The sequence below is a fragment of the Stegodyphus dumicola genome, chromosome 2 (assembly GCF_044657685.1).
Source record: "Stegodyphus dumicola isolate Sdum_Otavi_A_Nest chromosome 2, ASM4465768v1".
NCBI lineage: Eukaryota > Metazoa > Arthropoda > Arachnida > Araneae > Eresidae > Stegodyphus > Stegodyphus dumicola.
Genome location: NC_140769.1, coordinates 38,576,366 through 38,597,474, shown reverse-complemented (window position 1 = coordinate 38,597,474; position 21,109 = coordinate 38,576,366). Strand labels below are relative to the sequence as shown.

At 31.9% G+C, this 21,109-nt stretch overlaps 1 protein-coding gene across 4 annotated transcripts in view; it reads left to right on the top strand.

Moving 5' to 3' along the window:
* Positions 1 to 13,369, top strand: part of LOC118190013 (SEC14-like protein 2) — a 76,806-nt gene extending 63,437 nt beyond the window's left edge. For all 4 annotated transcript variants that reach the window (XM_085810605.1, XM_085810608.1, XM_085810607.1 and 1 more), the window contains 3 exons: positions 2,572 to 2,678; positions 10,427 to 10,739; positions 13,111 to 13,369. In XM_085810605.1, the coding sequence (XP_085666731.1) occupies positions 2,572 to 2,678; positions 10,427 to 10,739; positions 13,111 to 13,217 (527 nt within the window). In that variant the 3' untranslated portion in view covers positions 13,218 to 13,369. The remainder of the gene's footprint in view (positions 1 to 2,571; positions 2,679 to 10,426; positions 10,740 to 13,110) is intronic.
* The last annotated feature ends 7,740 nt before the right edge of the window (positions 13,370 to 21,109 follow it).

Here is a 21,109-nt window from a genome sequence, read left to right as displayed (position 1 = left end):
TCACTGGCGAAGACCATGTATTGAGTGCTGCTATTAAAATTGTAGAAATAACTCACAAAAGTAAATATGGTGATGGAATTCGAAAAATTTCTTTACGAAACGACATTGTCGCCAATAGAATTTCTGAAATTAACAGTGGCCAGTGATAGCAACTTTTTACTAGTTTTAATGAAAGCCCATAATTTACAGTTCCTTTGGTTTGGTTTATTTGATTATGGCAGAGTACTCGAGGGCTATCTGCCTAAGGGATGGGATGTCTTCTTGGAGAACTTCCTAAGGAAAATTCGCTCATGTTAATGTTACATATGGTGAAAACCACGGAAACGCCCATGCAGCCAGCCCGTTCGCTGGAATTCGAACCTCGAACCGAGCTACCAGTGTTCAGCAACTTTATCGCTCGGCCGCTAGTGCACCACAATTTCTTTGGACGGAACAACTGATATTTCAAAAAATAGCTCTTTTATTAGTGTATGTCGGACACATTTATAAAGAAAGTAATCATGCAAAATTGGTATTTTGTTGTCCTTTGGAAAAACACACAAGAGAAAAAAAAAACATCTACAGTGAAGCTGACTTCATAGAATAGCATAGAATTCGAAGTTACAATTCCCACAAATTTTTAAATGCCATTAAATGTTCTTCTGTAATTCAGCACCATATATTTATGTGAAACGACTTTTTCAAACTTTATTTAATCCATACACCGTTCAAGGTTAATTATTATTGTTCAACAATGCCGAATATTGCACTAAGATTTAATTTGATATGTAGAAGAAAAGAAGCACATACGTCTTTATTAAAACGTGATTTCCTTTCATTAATTTTTATATACTCGAAACAAATTTTTAAATTGTCTCTTTTTATGTGTGTATTGCTTACAAAATAAATTATTTTTTATGTTTTTATATTTTTAACTTTATATTTAATATCTGGGATCACGAAAAGTGTCAATAATAGAAAGGCGTTATGAATGAAAAATTTTAAGAAGTGGTATCTTAAAACATAGATTTCGAGGATGTTTTTTAAGTTGCATAAATATAAATTGTCTTTTACCTGATATATATTTGATTGGTACAGAGATGAATGAAAACGTTTAAGAAGCGGTATTTTAAAGCATAGAATTCGAGGTTCTTTTTGAAGTTACATAAATATAACTTGTCTTTTACCTGATATATACATATTGGATTGGTACAGAGATACCGTCATTCTGCCGTGTAGTGCTTACGTCATTTTAAAACAGGAGATTTTGTAAAATGAGATGCATAATTCTCTCCGCATGCTCTCAAATACTATAAAAAAATTAAGTCTCTTTCTGTTTCTTCATAACGCTATGAAGCATTAATTTTTCAGAAATTTATAGTTATTCCAATATTTGTCATTTATGAATATTGACTGTAAAACATTTTTTATTTTAAATTAAATTTCTCTAAGATGCAATTTCGAGCTAAACCACGACACATTTAAATAGTTTTGAATATATATCTCCCTGAAATTATTAATGTCAATGAAGTTTGATTACATTTAATTATTTTACGCATTCCGTTCAACCGCGTAACTAAAGGGGGTAGTCCATCCCGGGTGTCCCATTTCTGCGGCAACATTTTTCATGAGGATTGTCGGGGTACGTAAGAAATAATGATATTCTGAATTGCATATCAATTAAATTGTGAGAAAAAGAAATATCTTTTACTCGAGACAAAGTATTCAAAAGTATCACCATGAGATTTCAGCAGCTCATAACCTTGTTATACACTTGTTATATCTTTTTTATTTCATCTCAACTTTTGACTAAACGTTACTAATCTCCCTTAAATTATGATTACGGTGGCATTAATCGTGAAGAATTAAGAGAGACGTATTTTAAGAGTTTTATTGCTGTTATTCCTCGGGAAAATAAAACAGGGTCCTCTTGAGCTTTTGGACTTTATTCCAAAATGCAATCTTTAGAAGTTCAAAACATTGTAATACTATTGCAAACTTCCTCAAAAATTGCTTTAAGTGTTGTTGGATGTGAGAAGAGTTTTCTAAATAAAAATCATTTAGAAAGTATTTAAGAACTGCAAATGCATATTTTTCATATAAGAAATCTTTCTCTGCTTTCTACATTACAACAACTGGAGCAATCAAGTAGGCCTCTACAATGCCATCTAGGGTTTTGAGAACGAAATAATATGAAAAATAATAATATAATTTTGAATTGTTGGAATTAAAATTTTTCTTCAAGAATAAGCATAGTTTAAATTTATTTCCCTGTATGTCATTTTGACATTTTTTTAGTTATATCAAAAGGTACCACAAATTCAAGGACTGGACCTGACAGTAAAAGTTTTAGCTAAGCCTCTGATTCTGTTGATTTATTTGATATTCGAATGCAATCGTTATTTCAAGTTTTAATTTTCTTTCTTCCTCTCCCAAACTTACATGATCTGCTATATTAAAAAACAAAATTATTTTAGCGTTTTGCTTCTTACTAACTTGAAGGGAGAATATACTGTTGATTAGATATATGCATACAGTTTTTAAAATAAGAATATTTTGCTCAAAGGATTTACGAATTCTTACAACCTTTAGATGATTGGAAAGAAGAACTACTCAAACGATTTGATGCTGATCAGTTACCAGCATTTTTAGGAGGAACTATGACTGATCCAGATGGAAATCCGATGTGTTATACAATTGTAAGTTTTTTCCTATTTATTTACATTTATCTTCATTCAAGATGCAGTTTGAAAAACGTTAACTTTATTATATATAGTTTAATACAATTATTCTGACTTTAACAAATAGTCTTATTCGTAAGCATTTTCTCAAATGTTTACATGAGCTTTCTGCAGAAAGCTATAGTGGCTGTAAAGAAATTTAATTCCTTAAATGTAAGAGGAAAACATAATACATAATAATAGTCATATAATACCTAACAATGTACATGATAATAAATACTGAATAACATACATTATATATATGTAATAACAAATTCTGAATAACAGATAATAGAGAATAAATTTCACAAAAAATTCAGCTATTGAATCAATAAGATCCCTTGAAGAACGTATTGCTACATGTGAATTAATTAATAAAAGCAACCAGCTGAAAGGTTTTTTTTTTTACCATATTAATACATACCTCTTGAACATGAAGATAATTTCTTTTTCATTATTAAACGAATAATTAAATTAAATCCATTGTGCTTGCTTTGGATAAGAAAAACAGAAACATTTATAAGGAAAGCAGTAGATCTCGAAGATAAAAAATTCGTTTCAATCCTAATTCGTAATATCACTTACTTTTTTATACTTTCTAAATGAAAATTTTTAAAATATAATTTATTGTAATAAGAACTTTAAATTATAGATTGTAGATTTTAGTCGTCGAATCCCACAAAACTTTATAAAAGTTAGACTGTTTTTTTCCCTGTTACTTGAAGCTTGAAAACAAAAATATTTTAGTTACTTTAACTTTCCAAAACCTAGTTTCATTGAAATCAAACATTGGCGTTCATTTAAAAATATCACGATTGCTATGCAATTTCAATAGGATCTAGATCACCAAAACAAACCCCATGGCAGACTTGAGGGCCACACTTAAAATGTATTTTGCAAAGTCGTAAAGTAAGAAAATTACAGAGTAATTTTTTGTAGACATTGTAATTTTTTGCAGAAAATTTACCATTCCGAGTTTAGCGTTCATCTCTTTAAATCTTAAAATATTTTTTACGACAAACGTTGCTTGATTTTAAAAAGAAACTAAAATATTATTAAAATATTGTACCACATTTTTCAAATACGCTTTATGGCTACGTTTCTGCCATTGCTTCAGCATCAGAAATGCTTTCTTTACATGAACTGTGCACTATGAGAGACTTGGCAGAGTCATTAGGTATTTTTTTTGGTAGCAGAAGAAGTGGAAAATGAACAATGTCTTCGCCTGGAATCGAATCACAGACATCTGGAATACGCGCCCAGCGTGCAGACCACCACACTACGAAGGCATGCCAAGAAGGCGGGAGAAATACCTTATAACTTAAGATGATGAATCATGCCTTGCTGTCTTTTATACCATAACTTATCGGAGCACCATAATCTCTCATCATAAGCCCTCTTTTCCCGTTTCTTTGTTTTATATGCTCCCGAAGAGTCTGAATAAATCATTCATAACATTTTGTACTTGAAATTATAACATAAAGGCTGTTGTGTTACTAATTTTATGTTTCATTTGGCGTGTTTCTCTTCTGCCTTCTTTTGTACGTGGTCGACAAATTTTGCCATGATTATGGTAATTCGGAATGTGAGCTGAAACAAATTCACCGGTTCCTCGTCATACCTGCGAATTATTCATCATTGTGGAACTACCCTGCTGGCATTGATTTTTCCCCTGGTTAATGAAATTTTGGTTCATGTCCGAAATTTTTTCATGGTCAACTATTTATTTGGTTATCGGATTAAAAGGAAAACCTATCTCACAAAATTGTAACAGACAGTACTTGTATTTTCAGAAAGTTTAATCGACGTTAAACACCTTCATTTAAAAACCTTCATTAAAAATTCTCATTCTTTCCTGATATAAAATCGCCAATAGCGCTCCCGGCCCTAGAAAAACCAAAAATATCAAACAGAGTTAAAAAACCGTTAAAAAAATTGAAGATTAAAATTAGAGTTTAAATTAATTAAAATAGGGAGAAAGACAGATTTTTTCAGTGCACTGAACTTTTGGCCCTACTCGGCAAAAATACACTGAAGTTGGAGCAGAAACTGATTCACACTATGCTACTAAGTTACAAATGGTCGCGTAGTTAGGTTTAGTGGAACTTTAACAAATTTTAAATTGTTGATAATTTTACAACTAGTGCATGCAGCTTAACTAAAGACATAAAAACGCTAATCGGAATATAAGAACAACATAATTCAATCACTTTTATAGCAAAATATTCACAATTTACCAACATATAAGAATAAAAAAACGTAATTCACCGAGCCGGGTAACAGAGTGGGTATAAATATATAGATATATATATATTTACATACTTTTGGTATGGTGGGTTGTAATCATAAAGGAGGTGCACATCTACATGTTATAGCAGTCCCATATGCAAAATTTCAACGTTCTGACTTTTGAGTTTTGGAGTTTTGAGTTATATATAAATACGTACGAATGTACAGACGTGACCTAAAATCTCTTCTGAATCCATTTTAAATCCATTTCACAATCCGTTTTGAGAAAAAGAGTCTTTTATGCTGTCTGTACGTACAAATGTAACGCAAAAGCATTGTTCAAATGGAATCAGAGCGTAAAAATGGATATTTTCGTTGAAATACGATACCTGAAACTTTTCGCGATTACAATACTTCCTTTACTTTGTACAAGGAAGTTAAAGTGTTTTACTCGTAGATTTTCTTGCCATGAGCAAATTAACAAAACTCTGATTCTCTTCATGAATCAGATAACAAAATATATGAAATTTGCTACGGCATGAATTCCATGAAAATGAGAATGGGGTATTTGAAAAGTAAAGAATAAATCCAGCTTTAAAGTTGTATGTACATTTTGAGAATTAGCGCGAAGATTAAATGAAAATAAAATAATACATAAATAATATTAAGCAAAGATTAAACGAAGATGAATCAATTTTATTTTAGAAACTGTGCAACAATGGGTAGTCAAGTTAACAAAATGAATCAACTCGTGAAATTAATAAAAAATTTCACTATGCATGATTACACGATGTTTCGAATAAAAATATTGCTAAACACTGTTAAATATTAGTAAACATTGATGAGCTGAGTGCTTCCACGCCACACACCTTTTTCTTCTCTTTGCTTTTTTTGATAGCCCACCAGCGGCCGAGGGGTAAAGTCGCTGAACACTGGTAGTTCGGTCCGGCGTTCGAATCATAACGAATGGTGTGGCTGCATGGGCGTTTTCGTGGTTTTCTCCGTGTGTAACGTATATACGAGCTACTTTCCCTTTAAATATCCTCCACGAAGGCATCCCTTCCCTTAGGCAAGTAGCCCTTGAGTGCTTTGCCGTTATTAAACAAGCCAAACCAAACCTTTTCTGATATAAGATCGTCAATAGCACTCCCAGCCATTTTAAGATGGTTTGCGTTGACGATTTATCGATCATCGTGGCGCCGTTTACAAAACGATGGCCGTAATAGTAAGGAAGTACCGGTTGGTTTGGTTCGGCTCATATACTAAGGCTAGTGGAATCGAAAGGGAAAAAAAAAATATTTTTCTCCTTTTTTACATAAATGAACAATTAATTAAAGCAGAGTAAAATTCATGTAAACATATAAACAGATATGCAAACAAAGTAGCAAATAATAATAACAATAAATTATTAATAATAATAATAATAATAAGATAATAAATAATAATAATAACAAAATAATAAAAAAAATTCGAATAAACATATAAACAGATACACAGGTTGTTACAGATGCAAGTAAACACTATATTGACGTGAATGGAAGGGAAAATAACAAGCTGGATGACGTAAACATTGTACGATTAATGATATACAGTAAGTCTTCTGACTTACTGTATATCATTAATACTGTATATCATTCTGAAAGCTCTTCACTTGTCCCACAGCCACATCTTGTGTTCTTTTTGTGAAATCTTTGAATATATTGCGGAAATGTACCATGATTTTTCAAGATTTGATTTAAAATGTTATCTGGTTATATACAAAAGAGAGAAACTTGTGGGAAAAAGGCGTAAGTGGAACGTCATGTAGCGTCCTCATCCCATCTTTGGTGCCATTTTTAAGTGGTTCTTGCAGGACTTGATGTTCGACCGAAATCTCTGAAAGTGGCACATCTATCTGATCTTCTTGTGTTGCTCTTTTTGCTTCGGAATCTGCTCTTTCGCTCCCTGGAAACGAAAGAGCAGATCCGATGTGAACTTTACTCCAATTAAGCTCTAGAGAATGGGAATCTAAAAGTGTTTTTATGATTTCTTTTAAGCTAAAAATGCTTCTTTTCGTAATTTTACCACTATTTAAACTTTGAAGGGAAATGCGGCTATCTGTAAAAATACGAATAGGAATGTTGTCAGTTGATGTGTGGAACCTATCCAGATGAGTGCTTTTCTTAAAGCAAGAATCTCTGCTTGGAACACGTAAGCCATATCATTTAATCTATAAATTTCTGAATGAACTTAGGGAATTTATGTGGCCGTTGTTGTACATAATAAAAGCCTCACCTACTTTTTCACCAATCTTACATCCAACTACAAAGATTTCGATATTTTCCTGTGTTGGAGTATTTTTATGCTTGGGAATTATGTCTTGATGAGCAAAGTGTGTGTGGATGTGCGGCACTTTTTCTTCTAAGGTATTGTACTATATAACAAGATTGCCTATTTCCGTGTTTTCCTGATAATGAATTAGTCTAAAGAACTTTCTTTCCATCTTAACTTTTATGTCTCAGCGAGCTGGCTATCCAGTCAGAGCTCGTTCAATTTGCTTCACTCTTTTGCCTCCGCTGTTTTTTTTTTTTTTTTTTTTTGTGTGTGTGTGTGTGTGTGTGTGTGTCCAAAAGGACTTTGTCTTGCTGAAGGACTTTTCTTTCTTTCTTTCCACTGAAAGCGAGGCAGCCGTTCCACTGGGTAGTTAGCATATCGACTAGGTAGCCCCGCTGACGGAAATAACTTGAACAAAATAACACACTTATAAATACATATTGTGCTCAAGACGACTGCTGGGGGCAGTGCAAACAAATGCTGGACGAAGACGATAGTGCATGATGGAAGAAAGGTGCATTGCTGGTGAGAAGAACAATTTCAGTTACATATTTACAGAGTTATGGATAGGTGGTTACAAATACTAAGAGTAATAAGAAGTAAAATACTAGAAAGTGAAATAATACATAAAATTTAAAAAAAAGGCAAAACAGTGGAAACAATACATAAAATAAGGCAAAATACATAATTCAAGGTTCATAATTCAAGGTTTACAGTTCAAGAAGATACACAGGGAATAAGAAAAGCCGAATAAGCTAACTTAAGATAAAATTAATTCACTATAGGTACAGAGCATACAGGGGCTGTGCTGGTGACGAGGATGGTAGCTGAGAATTACTCCAGCCTGTCTGAGATTTTGCGTGCAATGTTTATGCAATCGCATATGCGTTTCAATGCATTACGATTTTTTTAAGTGGCTTCGGCCCATGCATGGATGTGGTTTGCTACTGGTTGCCTAAGATGATATTTGGCGGAAACTCTGCAAGCGAACAGATAGTGGTCCGGATCTCCTACCATCCCGCATGAACAATGCTCGTTTTCGCGTAGCTTGAAGCGATGCAGGTAAGTCATGAAGGGACCATGTCCTGTTAGATACTGAGTGAAGTAAGACGAGGCAGATTTTAGAAGCCGGCAGACTTTTGCAAAACATCTGGAAACTCTTCTGCCGGTGGTCTCTCTCTCCCACAGATGTTTCCAACGTTTGAGTAATTCTCTCTCGAGCTCAGCTTTTAAGAACGAACCCGGGAGAGGCACGTCAAGTGTGCGAACGTGGGGGTCAGTTGCTGCTCTTTTGGCTATTTCATCTGCAATTTCATTACCCAGTATTCCAGTGTGGGCAGGTACCCACTGGAGTTCAGGCCTATAGCATTTAGGTGTTCTTAGTAAGAGTTTTTGTATGGCCCTGACGAGTGGAATTTTACTACATGTTACTGAAGGACTATTGTTTTCGTTTTGCGATTTTGTGTCGATTCACTACAAACGGCGAATCACTTTTCAAACTGTTGCCACAAAGTTTTAATTATCGCCCTGTGTTATATATAAAGAAATTAAATAATGAAAAATCTGCATAAATGTATGTATATTTCTCGTATTGTGACAAAACAACGGTACATAGAGCCATCGAATTTTGAATGACGTAATCCTCCTACGAATATGGGCATGTGAAAGACCAAATTTGAAATTTGGAATTTGTTTTATTATCGATTTCTTATTTTGTAAAACTTTAACGAATTTTTGATTAACAAACTCAAAGATTTCAAAGCAAGCAATGGCAACGTTGTACAGAAAAAACATTTCATTTTTATCTCCAGCGAGTGAGTCTCTGTATCGGAAATTCTACAGATATGCTCATTTTAAAACTATTTCGCGATACTGCTAAAGAACTGAATTTTATGGTTTAAGTGCAAAGAACGTGATATTTAATAAATAAGTGTAACACACAGAATGTTAAAAAAACGTCCCTTTGGACGTAATTTAAAATCTGAAACATTTCAGATTTTCTTTCCCCCTCTCCTCTCTTTTTTAGCCGTGAAGTCTCTCCTCTTCTTAGACAAGTTTTTAACTTTTTGTTTCTTCTCTTTTTTAGCCGAAAGGTCCCTCTTTTTTTAGCCGTTTCGCTTTTCTTTGAGGCTCCCCTTTTTCAGCTGACGTACTCTGCCTCGCTTTAACCTATTGACTTCTGCCCACCTTAGTAGTTAACACTTGTATCCTCCTGCCTAGTACCGAGTGAGATAACGGAGTGTCTAGGAGCACGGGTTCAAACCCACTTACTGGCAGCAATCATTACAAAACGCCGCAGTTGCTTTCAGTAGCAGGAGCGGTTATAAGAATTAAGGTTGTAAGTTTGTTGTTGTAATGTATTACGGCAAAGCTTCAAGAGGTATCTACCTAAGGGAAGGAATGCCTTCGTGGAGGACGTTTTAAGAAAAACAGGCTCGTATACATGTTAAACAAGGAGAAAACAACGAAATCGCCCATGCAGCCAGCCCGTTCGCGGAATTCGAACCTCGGACTGAACTGCCAGTGTTCAGCGACTTTACTACTCGGCCGCTGGCGACCAGAAAAAATACGGGAAATTCAAAAGATTTAAATATGCGCTTTTATTTACTGAATTTCAATTGTATCTTATTCATAAATATAAATGGATCTTTAAAAATGTGTTATAAATGTTTACTGTAATTAAACGCAAATCTCAAAACCTTTCTATATTTAGCAAAGCTAGTTTTATTATTATTATTACTGTTGTTATTATTGTTGTTGTCGTTGCTGTTGTTGTTGCTATTATAATTATCATCCTTCTATGAAGAATTTTAGAGATTCCAGAATTTTAGAGAATTTTTGAGGATTAGGATTTGAATTCCCCAAAATTTAGCATTCTTTCCATATCTAATCAAAGTAAAACTCTATAGTGAAGTCACAACATACCATTTTAAAAGTATTTGTACTAAATTTATTGTACTTAGCCGATTAAAATCGTATATTAAAAATTATCAATTTTAATTTATAGCTTGATTATTCTAATTCTGTCTTCGTATTTTTAAGTGAGCCAAGCGAGTTTACTCTTAATGAAATTAATTTTTAGCAAAAAATTTCTTGTTGATCTGTTAAAAATGTGTTTTGATGCATTAAATATAAAATTTTAAGAAGTACTCCTAAAAAGTGATAATTATGTCTTATTCTTTCAGGTAAATCATGGTGACCTAGTACCTGAGAGTTATTACATACATAAAAGCAGAAAATCTTTAGCACAAGCTGAAGGCGTGAAAAAAATTACGCTATCTCGAGGTTCTTACTCACAAGTAACGGTTGAAGTGCAAAAATGTGGTTCACTGATTGAATGGGAATACGAAACTAACAGCAGGGATATTAAGTTTGGTCTGTTATTCCAAGAAATGGGTATTAATGGTAAAAATGTTATAGAATTAGTTCCTACGCAGAAAATTGATACGAACGATTATCCTCAAACGGGAATGTATAAGTGCGGTAAAGTGGGCACATGTAAGTATACATAATAATGCTGAATCTTCCATTTTCTATTCAAATATTTTTATAGTTATCAAACTGATAACAATAGTTTAAAACATCAGTGACTATATTCATACCTTTAAGCATTATTCCGTTCGTTATTATATATAATTAAAGCTATATCTATGTAAATTTGTATTAATGACATATTCAAAATTTTATCGAACCCCGATACGTCAAAACACAATTTCATTAGGAGGGATTATGATTTAATAAAAGGAAATTCAAATTTTGGTAAATGTATATTAGAAGCATTTAGTTGGTAATTTTAGAGAAAAATAGCTCTGTTTTCATTAAGTTGGTTTCTAAATAGAAAGCTACTTGGTTTACCTTTAATGGCATAAAAACAACGTCGAGAGAATAAATAAAGTAGTAGAAGAAGGGGAGGAAAGTAGAATTAATGAATTAGGAGAGTATATCTCTTATATACCAACGGTATCGAAAATCAGGAAAAAGATATTATTTTGAAATATAGATTGCCGTTGCATTCTAATATTATATCATTTGCTCTCTTGTTTAAATACGTTAATTACCCTAAATTTGGGCTCGTTTCTCAAATTTTAATAACTTGCTCAGACTGCTAAAAAATATTAATAATAATAATAAAGATATAACTGAGTGGTTGAAATAACTTTGTCATCATGGACTTTACATCAAAAAACCAAAACTGCGAGAGAGCAAAAGTAAAGGAAGAGTAAATATAAAAATATTTATCGTGTCTCAGTAACTTAAATATACTTAAAGGTTGATAATTTTACAGCTAGAGCTTCAGGAAATCTAGAAAAAAATATTATTATGAAAAATATCAATATTGTTTATTATTTCGAAATTTTATGCGTTTGTAGATTTATTTTTGCCGTAAAAATAAAATATTTTTTTTAAAGTTTTTGTACAATAAACTAGATATGGTAACTAACGCACTAAAATCAGAAAAAAAAATTATCATATAATTTTATGTAATTAGATTAAGTAATTCTATTTATAGAATTTCTCTATAATTTTATATGGTGAATAATAAAAGCGTGAGGCGCCCATGATAAATTTTAAAAAAAAATAATGACTTATACATTTGACAATGCAATTAAATTAATGGAAAATTAAAAAGGATGATTTTTTACATTTCACAAAGCAACTGAATTAATATATTTCGTTATTTAAGAACCCCACGCATTTATTACTCGCGATATAAAATTGCAGATGAGTTCTGTAAATAGAGTTATTTAATTTGTTATTCCTCTTAAAACTGCATGGCAAGCTCTTTTTCTCCTTTTAGTGTATTAATCATCATATCCATTTTAAATAAAAGGCTTTTATTGTATAAACTTTTTGTTTTATTGTACTTTACTTCCTGTTTTTTACTCTCAGTTACACTTTATCAATGATGAAATGTTTAGTCATTATTAAAATACAAGTAGTAAGTTATAATAAAATTACAAAGTAAAGAAGCATAACTCAACCTCATTCAGAGAATAAACAGATCGCTTTGAATATTCAGTTTCGGAAAATGGTTGTAATAACAGTGTTACAATGAGCATTTTACTTGAAGCTAAAATGAAAAAACGAGCATCGCCAAGATGCTCCGTGATGGCAAACTCGAAACGCTTTATTCTCCCGTCTGCTTCAGACTGTAACACATTTTTTTTTCAAGTAGAAAATCCCTCAATTAATATTTTTTATCATTCTTATTTTAAAATAGGGCGAAAAGTTTTTTTTATAATTTGAAACTTTATATCCGATACATTTTAGATGTGGAAATTTAAAAATCATAAACGGTAAATAGTTTATAAAATCGAGCGATTTTCAAAGATTCGCCACCAATTCAGAAATGAAGTTATAGTTTCTGTACAAGTTTCACTGAAAAGACTTTTTCTTCGATTCATTTAATGGTGCAAACAGTAAAATTCTGACATGCTTAATTGGTTCTTTAATCGAAGATATGTGCCTAAAATCGTTTAAACATTAAATAAATATTAAAGTAAAATCGAATTTTGAAAAAAAAATCGCTTTACCGCGTGTCATTGTCATCGACAAACACTGTGCCTGCCGAATTTGAACTCGACATTTTATCATGAAGCTGGTAAAAATGAGAAAATTCCACTGACAATGAAACTCCTTGAGTGAACAAAATAAAAGCTTAATAGCTTTAGTGTATACGTGCAAGAATTTGAGCCAGACCAAAAGTTTCATTCATTACTTCCATTTAAAGGTATCGTGATAAGCCAAATTCGCTATAGCGAAGTTTTATTATATGTCAATATTTAATTTTTGAAAATCAGTCGATATTCATGTATTTCTTAGCTTATACGAATTACATAATTAACTAATTCTGGTATTTCCTTTTTAGACTTGATACTCTTTGATAACAGTTACAGCTGGATACGCTCAAAGCGCATTTATTACAGAGTGAAAGTGGTGCCTCCAGAAGATCAAGAAATAAGTATCGTAGACTGAAAACTCATTCAGTTTTCTATTCAGGACTAATGTCTCATTTTCATAAAACTGATGTCATTTTCATGAGACTAATGTAATTTTCATCAACTAATTTCTCATGTTACGCATTTACATGCATAAAATATAGAAATTAAAGTATTACTGTAATTAGCTTTTTTGTCTTTGCACAGAATATCTTTTGTTTTACACATACATGATTATTCTAATTTCAATGAAATTTTCTTTTAACGCTTTTCCATAATGATAGAGAATGGTGAAAAATAATTTAAGATAAATGTGGAGTACTTAATTATGAATTTGTGCCACCCAAAACAGCTGTCTTAACAATTGTGACTGCGATAATTTGCATCTTTTAAACATTTTTTTATTTAATTCAGAAGGTAGGGAGTAAATTACTTAGTTTGGAAAAAAGTGCACATTATTTAGAATTCATCATTTAATTTTTCGTTACAATTAATTTCAGTACTGTGGCTATATCATTTGTAATAAATACTGTTACTCTGTTTAAAATTTTCTGTTGTTGAAAATTTGCTTAACTGCAGGGAATTTATTATCCGAGATTTCTTCATGAGGTTAGTCGACGAGAAGTGTTAAAAGTTGATTCCTGTCAGATTTTTATTTAGTTTGTATAACCATCAAGTCGATATGAAACACTTTTATTTTGAGTTTTAACTTGGTTCTCATATTTTTAGCTACAACTTGAGACCAGACAAAAAGTCATCCGACGGTTGTTTACTGTTATGAAGAACTGACATGATACTTTACAATAAATAGAGTACCCAAATATCAGTTTGAAGCAGATTTTGGGTTAAACTTCACCGTAACTCTGTCTGTGATAACAAACTTATAATAAATCGAGCAGCCAAAGAACAAATGTTAAAAGTACTGTTACGTGCGTACGGGCTCTTGATAGATTGAATACACGCAGACCCGATGACAGCTTGATAAAATTTATTTTACCAAAACAATTCTGGAACTTTCCTCAAAAATATTCAGACAGCTCTTCACAGTATCACACAATCAGTAGTTACACTTCAAACTACTTAGAACGTTAAACACAAAGCAATACAAAGCACATTTAAAGAGCGAAGCTAACAGGGAAATGTCTCAATACTCTGAGTTCAAGCCCAACTGAACAACAACTGAGAAACTGATGCTCTCTCAGGTCTTATATAGTTTTACCCCGTCCTCCGAGAAATCTCTAGTACTTCTCGAAATTACTGGGTGATATGAGGGCCAGATACGGTTACAGGTACATATAGCATCAATTACAGTTATTCAATTGCAGTTATGCAGAGAGACCGTACGAAAATGTCGCCAAGTTTGGCTACTTTTAGCGATTTTTCTCTAAATTTGGCTACAAAAATTAGTCGCCAAAACTGTCGCTAGCTTAACGATATATCGCCAGTTTAACGAGATAGCCGTTTACTCAATGTTAAATAGGGACTTGCCCCTATATTCTTGTTTATTGTTCACCCACGACAACAAGAAACTGCGGGGCGACTTTTCGTCCCTTCTGATTGCTATTTTTTTTCTTCCAATGGCTTGCTATCCACTTGCCTATAACGGCATTGGCACTCCTAAGGCCGGAAATGGTGGCCATTTTACTGTGGAGGCACCTAATAGGCGACCACCTTTACCTCCTATGAAGGGACAGACAATTTTACATTCATGCCTTCTCTGTGATTCGAACGCGGGCCCTTCGGTATCGCAGTGAGGCTACACTAACCACTCTGCCGTCTGGGCGGCTCTGACTGCTAATTAAAAGCCTCACAATTTTAAAGTAAAAACTTTAACTAATTATTAACACATCGACCTGACGGTTACACTATTTAAAGATTTAACAATAAAAAACTTCACTAATTTGTGGATAACCAAAATACACTTTCAAACTGAATCAAATACAGGAAATTAACATGCCAGGCCTAAACCTTGATTCATCCCAACTCAGAGCTTTAAAGTTCTTCAACCTGCCTGGCTATCCGCTTTTACCCAGACACACAAGAAGATATATTCGGGAGCCTCTATATAGAAACATATAAGCTAGAGCATACGAACTGAAACATTTGATGGTAAAAAATCGTAAAATTTATTCGAAAACTCATTTTTGGTATATAGTATACGAATATAATATTATCATGAATACTAAATCCTGTTGCATGCGTACGGGTTCGTAATGGACTGAATGCACGAGTCGATAAAAAGTTAATAAAAATTTATTCTTATTACGACAAATAAAACAAAATTTTGAAATTTCCTCAGAGATATTGTACGATATAGCAATATCTCTCAGTAGTTATATTTTAAACTACTAAAACGTTTAATAAAATTCAATTCAAAAACAATGAAAAAGCTAATCCGATCTCACCACGAATTCGCTACAATCAATAACTGCACTAAGTAAACAAACTGAATTGAAATGTTTTCCTCCAGCTTTTATAAGCTTTTAAATTACGTACCAGAATTTTCTGGTATTTTCTCGATTTTTATGGATAGCGAAAGATTACAGTTGCGAGATATCTATTTATTAAAATGTTAAATTCGCGTGCTCCTGTATTTTAATTTTTCCGAGTCTAACTTTCTCTTCAAATAAGTCTCGTGCTGTATTGCACGGGAATATAAGACAATTTTAATAACAAATTGTACTAAAAATAGCTAAATAAATACAAAATCCAGAACACTGCCCCCTTCCTATGGACTGCACATCCCGGACAGTACAATCCCTGGACAGGAAGCGAAACTTACAACTAAGCCATCAACGCAATAATAAACATTACATTACAATAACAAACGACATAAAAATAATTGCAATAAGTAACTTAAAACAAATTAAATATTATCAAATATTAAATACAAATCAAATCAAATGCACATTTAGAAACAAAACGCTGTATACTATTTACAATTATATACACTGCGTACTATGGCCATGGTAAGGAGCTAACCTGTCGTAATGAACAACTTTATGTTCAGAGTTCGATGACTTACGGATCCGAATCACGACGTCGTTCCATTGATAATGCAATATGTAAAACAGTATAAAATGAACTCTTCTTGGTATTTACTCAATTTTTTATTAGAAGTAGAAAGAGAGCCAGTGGATTCATTTTTGTTTGCATTTTCATTTAAAGTTTTTCTCTGAGTTTATTTGAATCTTGGTCCATCGTTTTTCTTGTGAACATTATGTATCTATTTTGGGCTATTAAATCCTCATGAACAAATTTGTAACTAAAACAAATATTTTTTATGAACTTTCGAGATGCTACTGAATTTTCCAATACTTAGGAAATGTTATGCGCTTACTTGACAATAAATTTGATTAGAAATAAGAAATATAGTTTATAAACGATGTGTATTACAGTTATAAATTGTATGCAAGACACTACTAAGATAGCCGAAAAAACTACATCTTAGCTGCGCGTGTGCAATTGCTTTGGAATTCAATTCGAGCTGTTTGCAAATCATCAAGCAGAACACCCAAATCAAATGAAAAACAATAAAATCAAAATATGAAAATGTTTAATTTAAAATTCGTGGCAAATGTTAAAGAATATCCGAAATTCTCTTCAAATTCCCTATATCTTTTATTGCCAAATAAATTTCTTTGAATTTCGTGAACCCCACAAATTTATTCATGACTCCCAGTTTTAAATTTTGTAAAAAACAGTACAAGTTATCAATTGCAGTTTGAAAAAAAATTATTTCAGACTTGTCTTCAATAGAATAGCATGCAACAGAGTATTTTCAAAATTACGGGAAAGTACGACTTATGTGAAAATGGATAAACATTGGCTGTCCGATGTGAAAAGTGAATTACGGTTTACTATGTTATGTCCATGTCCATAGCTTGTGTATTTTGATTATCTAACTAAATACAGAATGATCCGTTCCTTAAAACTTCTGCCGGAATAACTGCTAGAAGATCTATCCCATTTCCAGTTGAACAGAAAGTAAGTGTTGTATTCTTATTCCACAGTTATATTACTCTCGCATAACACTTACAATTAATGAGTTAGGTTTTTTTTAACTAATGTGCTATCAATTTTATTCCTTATTTACATAAATGACATGTCACACAATGCTGTGTAGGCTGGTGACCTAGCGATCCTGACTCAAAATGCATCTCTGAGTTCAGGCATACACTCCTTACAAGAACATAACCATGCACTGGAGTCTTAGCTTCAGCAGGTACATTTTGCTGTGCTATGCAATCTCTGAGGGTCTTAAATACTAAAAAATTTTCCATTCCTAAATTCCAAAAATTTTACTACTTGGTGTTTTCGTAAATTCCAAAATTTTGCACACCTGCCATAACCGCACTGGCTGTGGCCTTAGTTATCCAATGTTCTAACAAAGTCAAATATTGTAATGCTATTTTAGACCAGAGTTTTGGAAACTGTGGATAGCGACCCCCATCTACAGTAGGGTAACAAAAAATTTTAGAAGTTTTGGTATTTCTTTAACTTAATACAATAATTTTACAATTACCAAATATTTTTACAATTACCAAATATTTTTACAAAATGTATCTAAAAATAGATAAAGACAATACAGACAAAGAGAAAAACAAAAACGTTTCGACGCATTCTTTTTATAATATAAATGTTAATTTTACTTCCTTTGCACATGATGCTGTTATTTCTTCTGTTACTTAATAAAAAATTTCACATTGTTCTTTGTCTTAAAATAAAGTTTATGACTTAAAACTGCAATAGTATCTTACAGTACAAGTGAAAAAATTGAGTTTCATTTAACGTTTGTCGGATTTTCGCAATGCTTATGGGGTCCCACAAAATTTTTGTAAATATTTTGGGGTCCTGGCGTCGCGACTGAAAAAAAAGTTTAAGAAGCCCTGTTTTAGACCAATCAATTTCCTTACCCCAACCCATTTTTTTTTTCTTCTTTTGTTTCTCAGCCGAATTATGTTTCTGTGGGAATTTTTCTATATTTTTACTGTTTGAGCTGAATGGAAAAACATGCTAAGATGTTTCAAATGACTATTTATTGAAGAGGAGCATATACTCCATATTATCATTATTATTTCTCTTTATCTCCTGTTTCAATTCTGAGTTTAATTATGTTTTCTGATAAAATTTTTCCATATTACATATTTCAGTTCACCAAAAATACAAATTAAAAATATTGAGAAAAAGCATGTACTAAAATGTTTCAAAATGAAAATGTGGGATAAATAAATACATAAATTAGTTTTCCTAGGAGTGTAGGAGTTCTTATATATATATATTACGTTTTCTTTCCTCCAAAAAATTTGGCACTATACTTTTAATACTATTGTTTAAATAGTTTTAAATTACTTTGATGGCCAATTCTACTCTTGTTATTAACAAACGGGCCTTTTCGTTTCGTGAAGCTTGATCGCCCTCTAGCTTGAAGAATTACGACTTTCATTAACAAATGACTGTTTTTTTCCATTTTTCTCATACTTTTGTGGCCATGTTAAGTAATTTTAGCTGAATTAGCCATTTTCACTTTATGCTGCAGTCCTTCTTCTTAAAACAACTTGACAGACGCCATTTTGAACTTGTTCAACAATTTTCGCCCCCTTTTGGCTTTAGGCGTGTTCCCGCCAACGGACGGTCTTTTGACATTGGCTATTGCCCAATGCCCTTGTTTCCCCCTTCCTACGTCACATGACAAGTTGGAGAGCGTTGAAAAGCACGGAGGGGAATTACAACCCCTTTTTGTTTTTACTCAGCATAGCCACAGGTCTGTTTTTTTTTTTTTTTTTTTATGTTTCTTTTAAAAAAATTTGTCTTAGCAAGACCCACGCTGTTAGTTTTTATTTTTTCCTTAATTCTTTAAATTTAATTTCAGATTCATTTATAAAGTTTTAATCCTTTAAGCTTGCAGGTCCAGCCCGTACGTTATTGTATATTTTGACTAATAGCAGACCGCTATTTATTTTTATTTTTATTATTGCTGTACTTCGGGATTGCATTTACATTTTTTACACCTTAATGTGTTAATTTAAGCGGACGCGTCGGGAAATTGGAACAGAGAATTGAGTCTAAAAAAAAAATTTTAGGAGAGTTTATTTAATTAATTAAAAAATTTAGTAACGCAAAGTTTCAATTGTCTGTTTCGGCGAAACGCGTAATGCAGTTAGCTTGGTTCGATGTTCACTCAGAAATCTCCCTTGAAAAGCCAGGGTGGACCTCGAATTGAACTAATTTACCATTTTCAGCTTTTTAATTTTTATTGTATATGTTTTTTACTTGTTCCATCGATTGGTGTTTTACTGTGTTTTATTTTTTGCCTTAAACTTGTTTCCAACGATTAGTATTTTACTGTGTTTTATAATTTACATTTTATTTCGCAAGTAGCCTAATATTTCACCTCATTCAATGTCATTGTTTTGTTAATACTGTGTTGAACTTTTTCTTGGAGCCACAGCTTTTGGTAACTTTTTGGCGAGCTAACTACAATTTCTCTTCTCATTTCCTTAATTTTGCAGCATATTGCGCAAAATATTTTGACCAAAATTGGTCTTTTTAGTATTATACCTACAACTTTGCTTATAATTAATATATATATATATATAAAGAAATTTAGAACCAGCTTTTTGCAAAGACTAAAAAATTGAAATTCAAATGAACTATATAAAATCCTATAAATGTAGAATAAGAATATTTTAAAATGTAAAAGTTAAAATAAACCATCACAAGAAAAACCAAAAAAAGAGCATACAAGAACAAGAAAGATGAGGAATCCAACAAATTTCAACATAACATCGTCAAGAGGAGGTATGTTCGAATTTAATTACATTTCCCCTTCTAAAACAAAATCTTTGCTTTTCTGTATCCAGAATCAGCTGATGAACCATTTCAATATATTTTTTATGTTAATAGTTCACCCGAAAATTCTGGTTTTCCTCAAAGCGAAGGAAAATGGAAAAAATACAAAGTAAAATCATAAAAAATATCTTCGAATTCAAAAATATTTTTCTGATCTAAAAAGAATCTTAGAAAAATGAAAACTTATTTCTAAAAGTGTAGAAAAAATTAAAATCTTACAATGAAAGATCTTTGGAAGTTCAAAATAATCTTACCACAAAACTTTGCTAGAACCTCTTTTCAAACACCAGTAGCAAAGGAAAAAAAAGAAAAGTAAAATCATTAAAAATATCTTGCAATTAAAAAAAAAAGATTTTACTAGTCTAAAAAGAATATTTCATATTCTACATTTACAGGATTTTATCAAGTTAATATGAATTTCAATTTTTAGTCTTTGTGAAAAATTGGTTCTAAATTTCATTCTTTATATATGTACTGATCAATTTTAGCACATCATGCACGAAAAGTCTTGAAAGGATTATAAATTTTCCTTTTAAAAAATTATTTGTATATACATAGTCCAAACACATCTGTATATATCTATTTCACATAAATCCCTTTCTTACATAAAATACATATGTATGTATAAAATAACTAAATAACTTGTAAAGAAAGTCAGGGAAAAAAATACCCTGTTCTGTTCGCTTAATTAGCAACTATGAAATCTTAGAAAAGTTGTATGAAATTTTAATGGCAAACATTAAAATAAATGAAAGTAAATAAAATTTAAATTGTGGAATGTACTTTATAAAATTAATAGCAAGCGGTTAAAAACATATATTTTAACTAAAACATGGAAGTTATTTGGCAGAGATTGTTGGATATAAAATTACTACTTCAAATTATCAGATTACTATTGCACATATTTAAAGTCTCAACTTGCAATCTTAATCTACATAACAACCATTGCAAAAATCACCCGTTATCATATTCCAAAGATCAGCAGCATACATTTTTTCAAAATCTTGCATAATATTAAATATTGGCTTTTGATAGTCAAATTGATACAAATAAGATGAACTGTTTTTAAGATTTTAG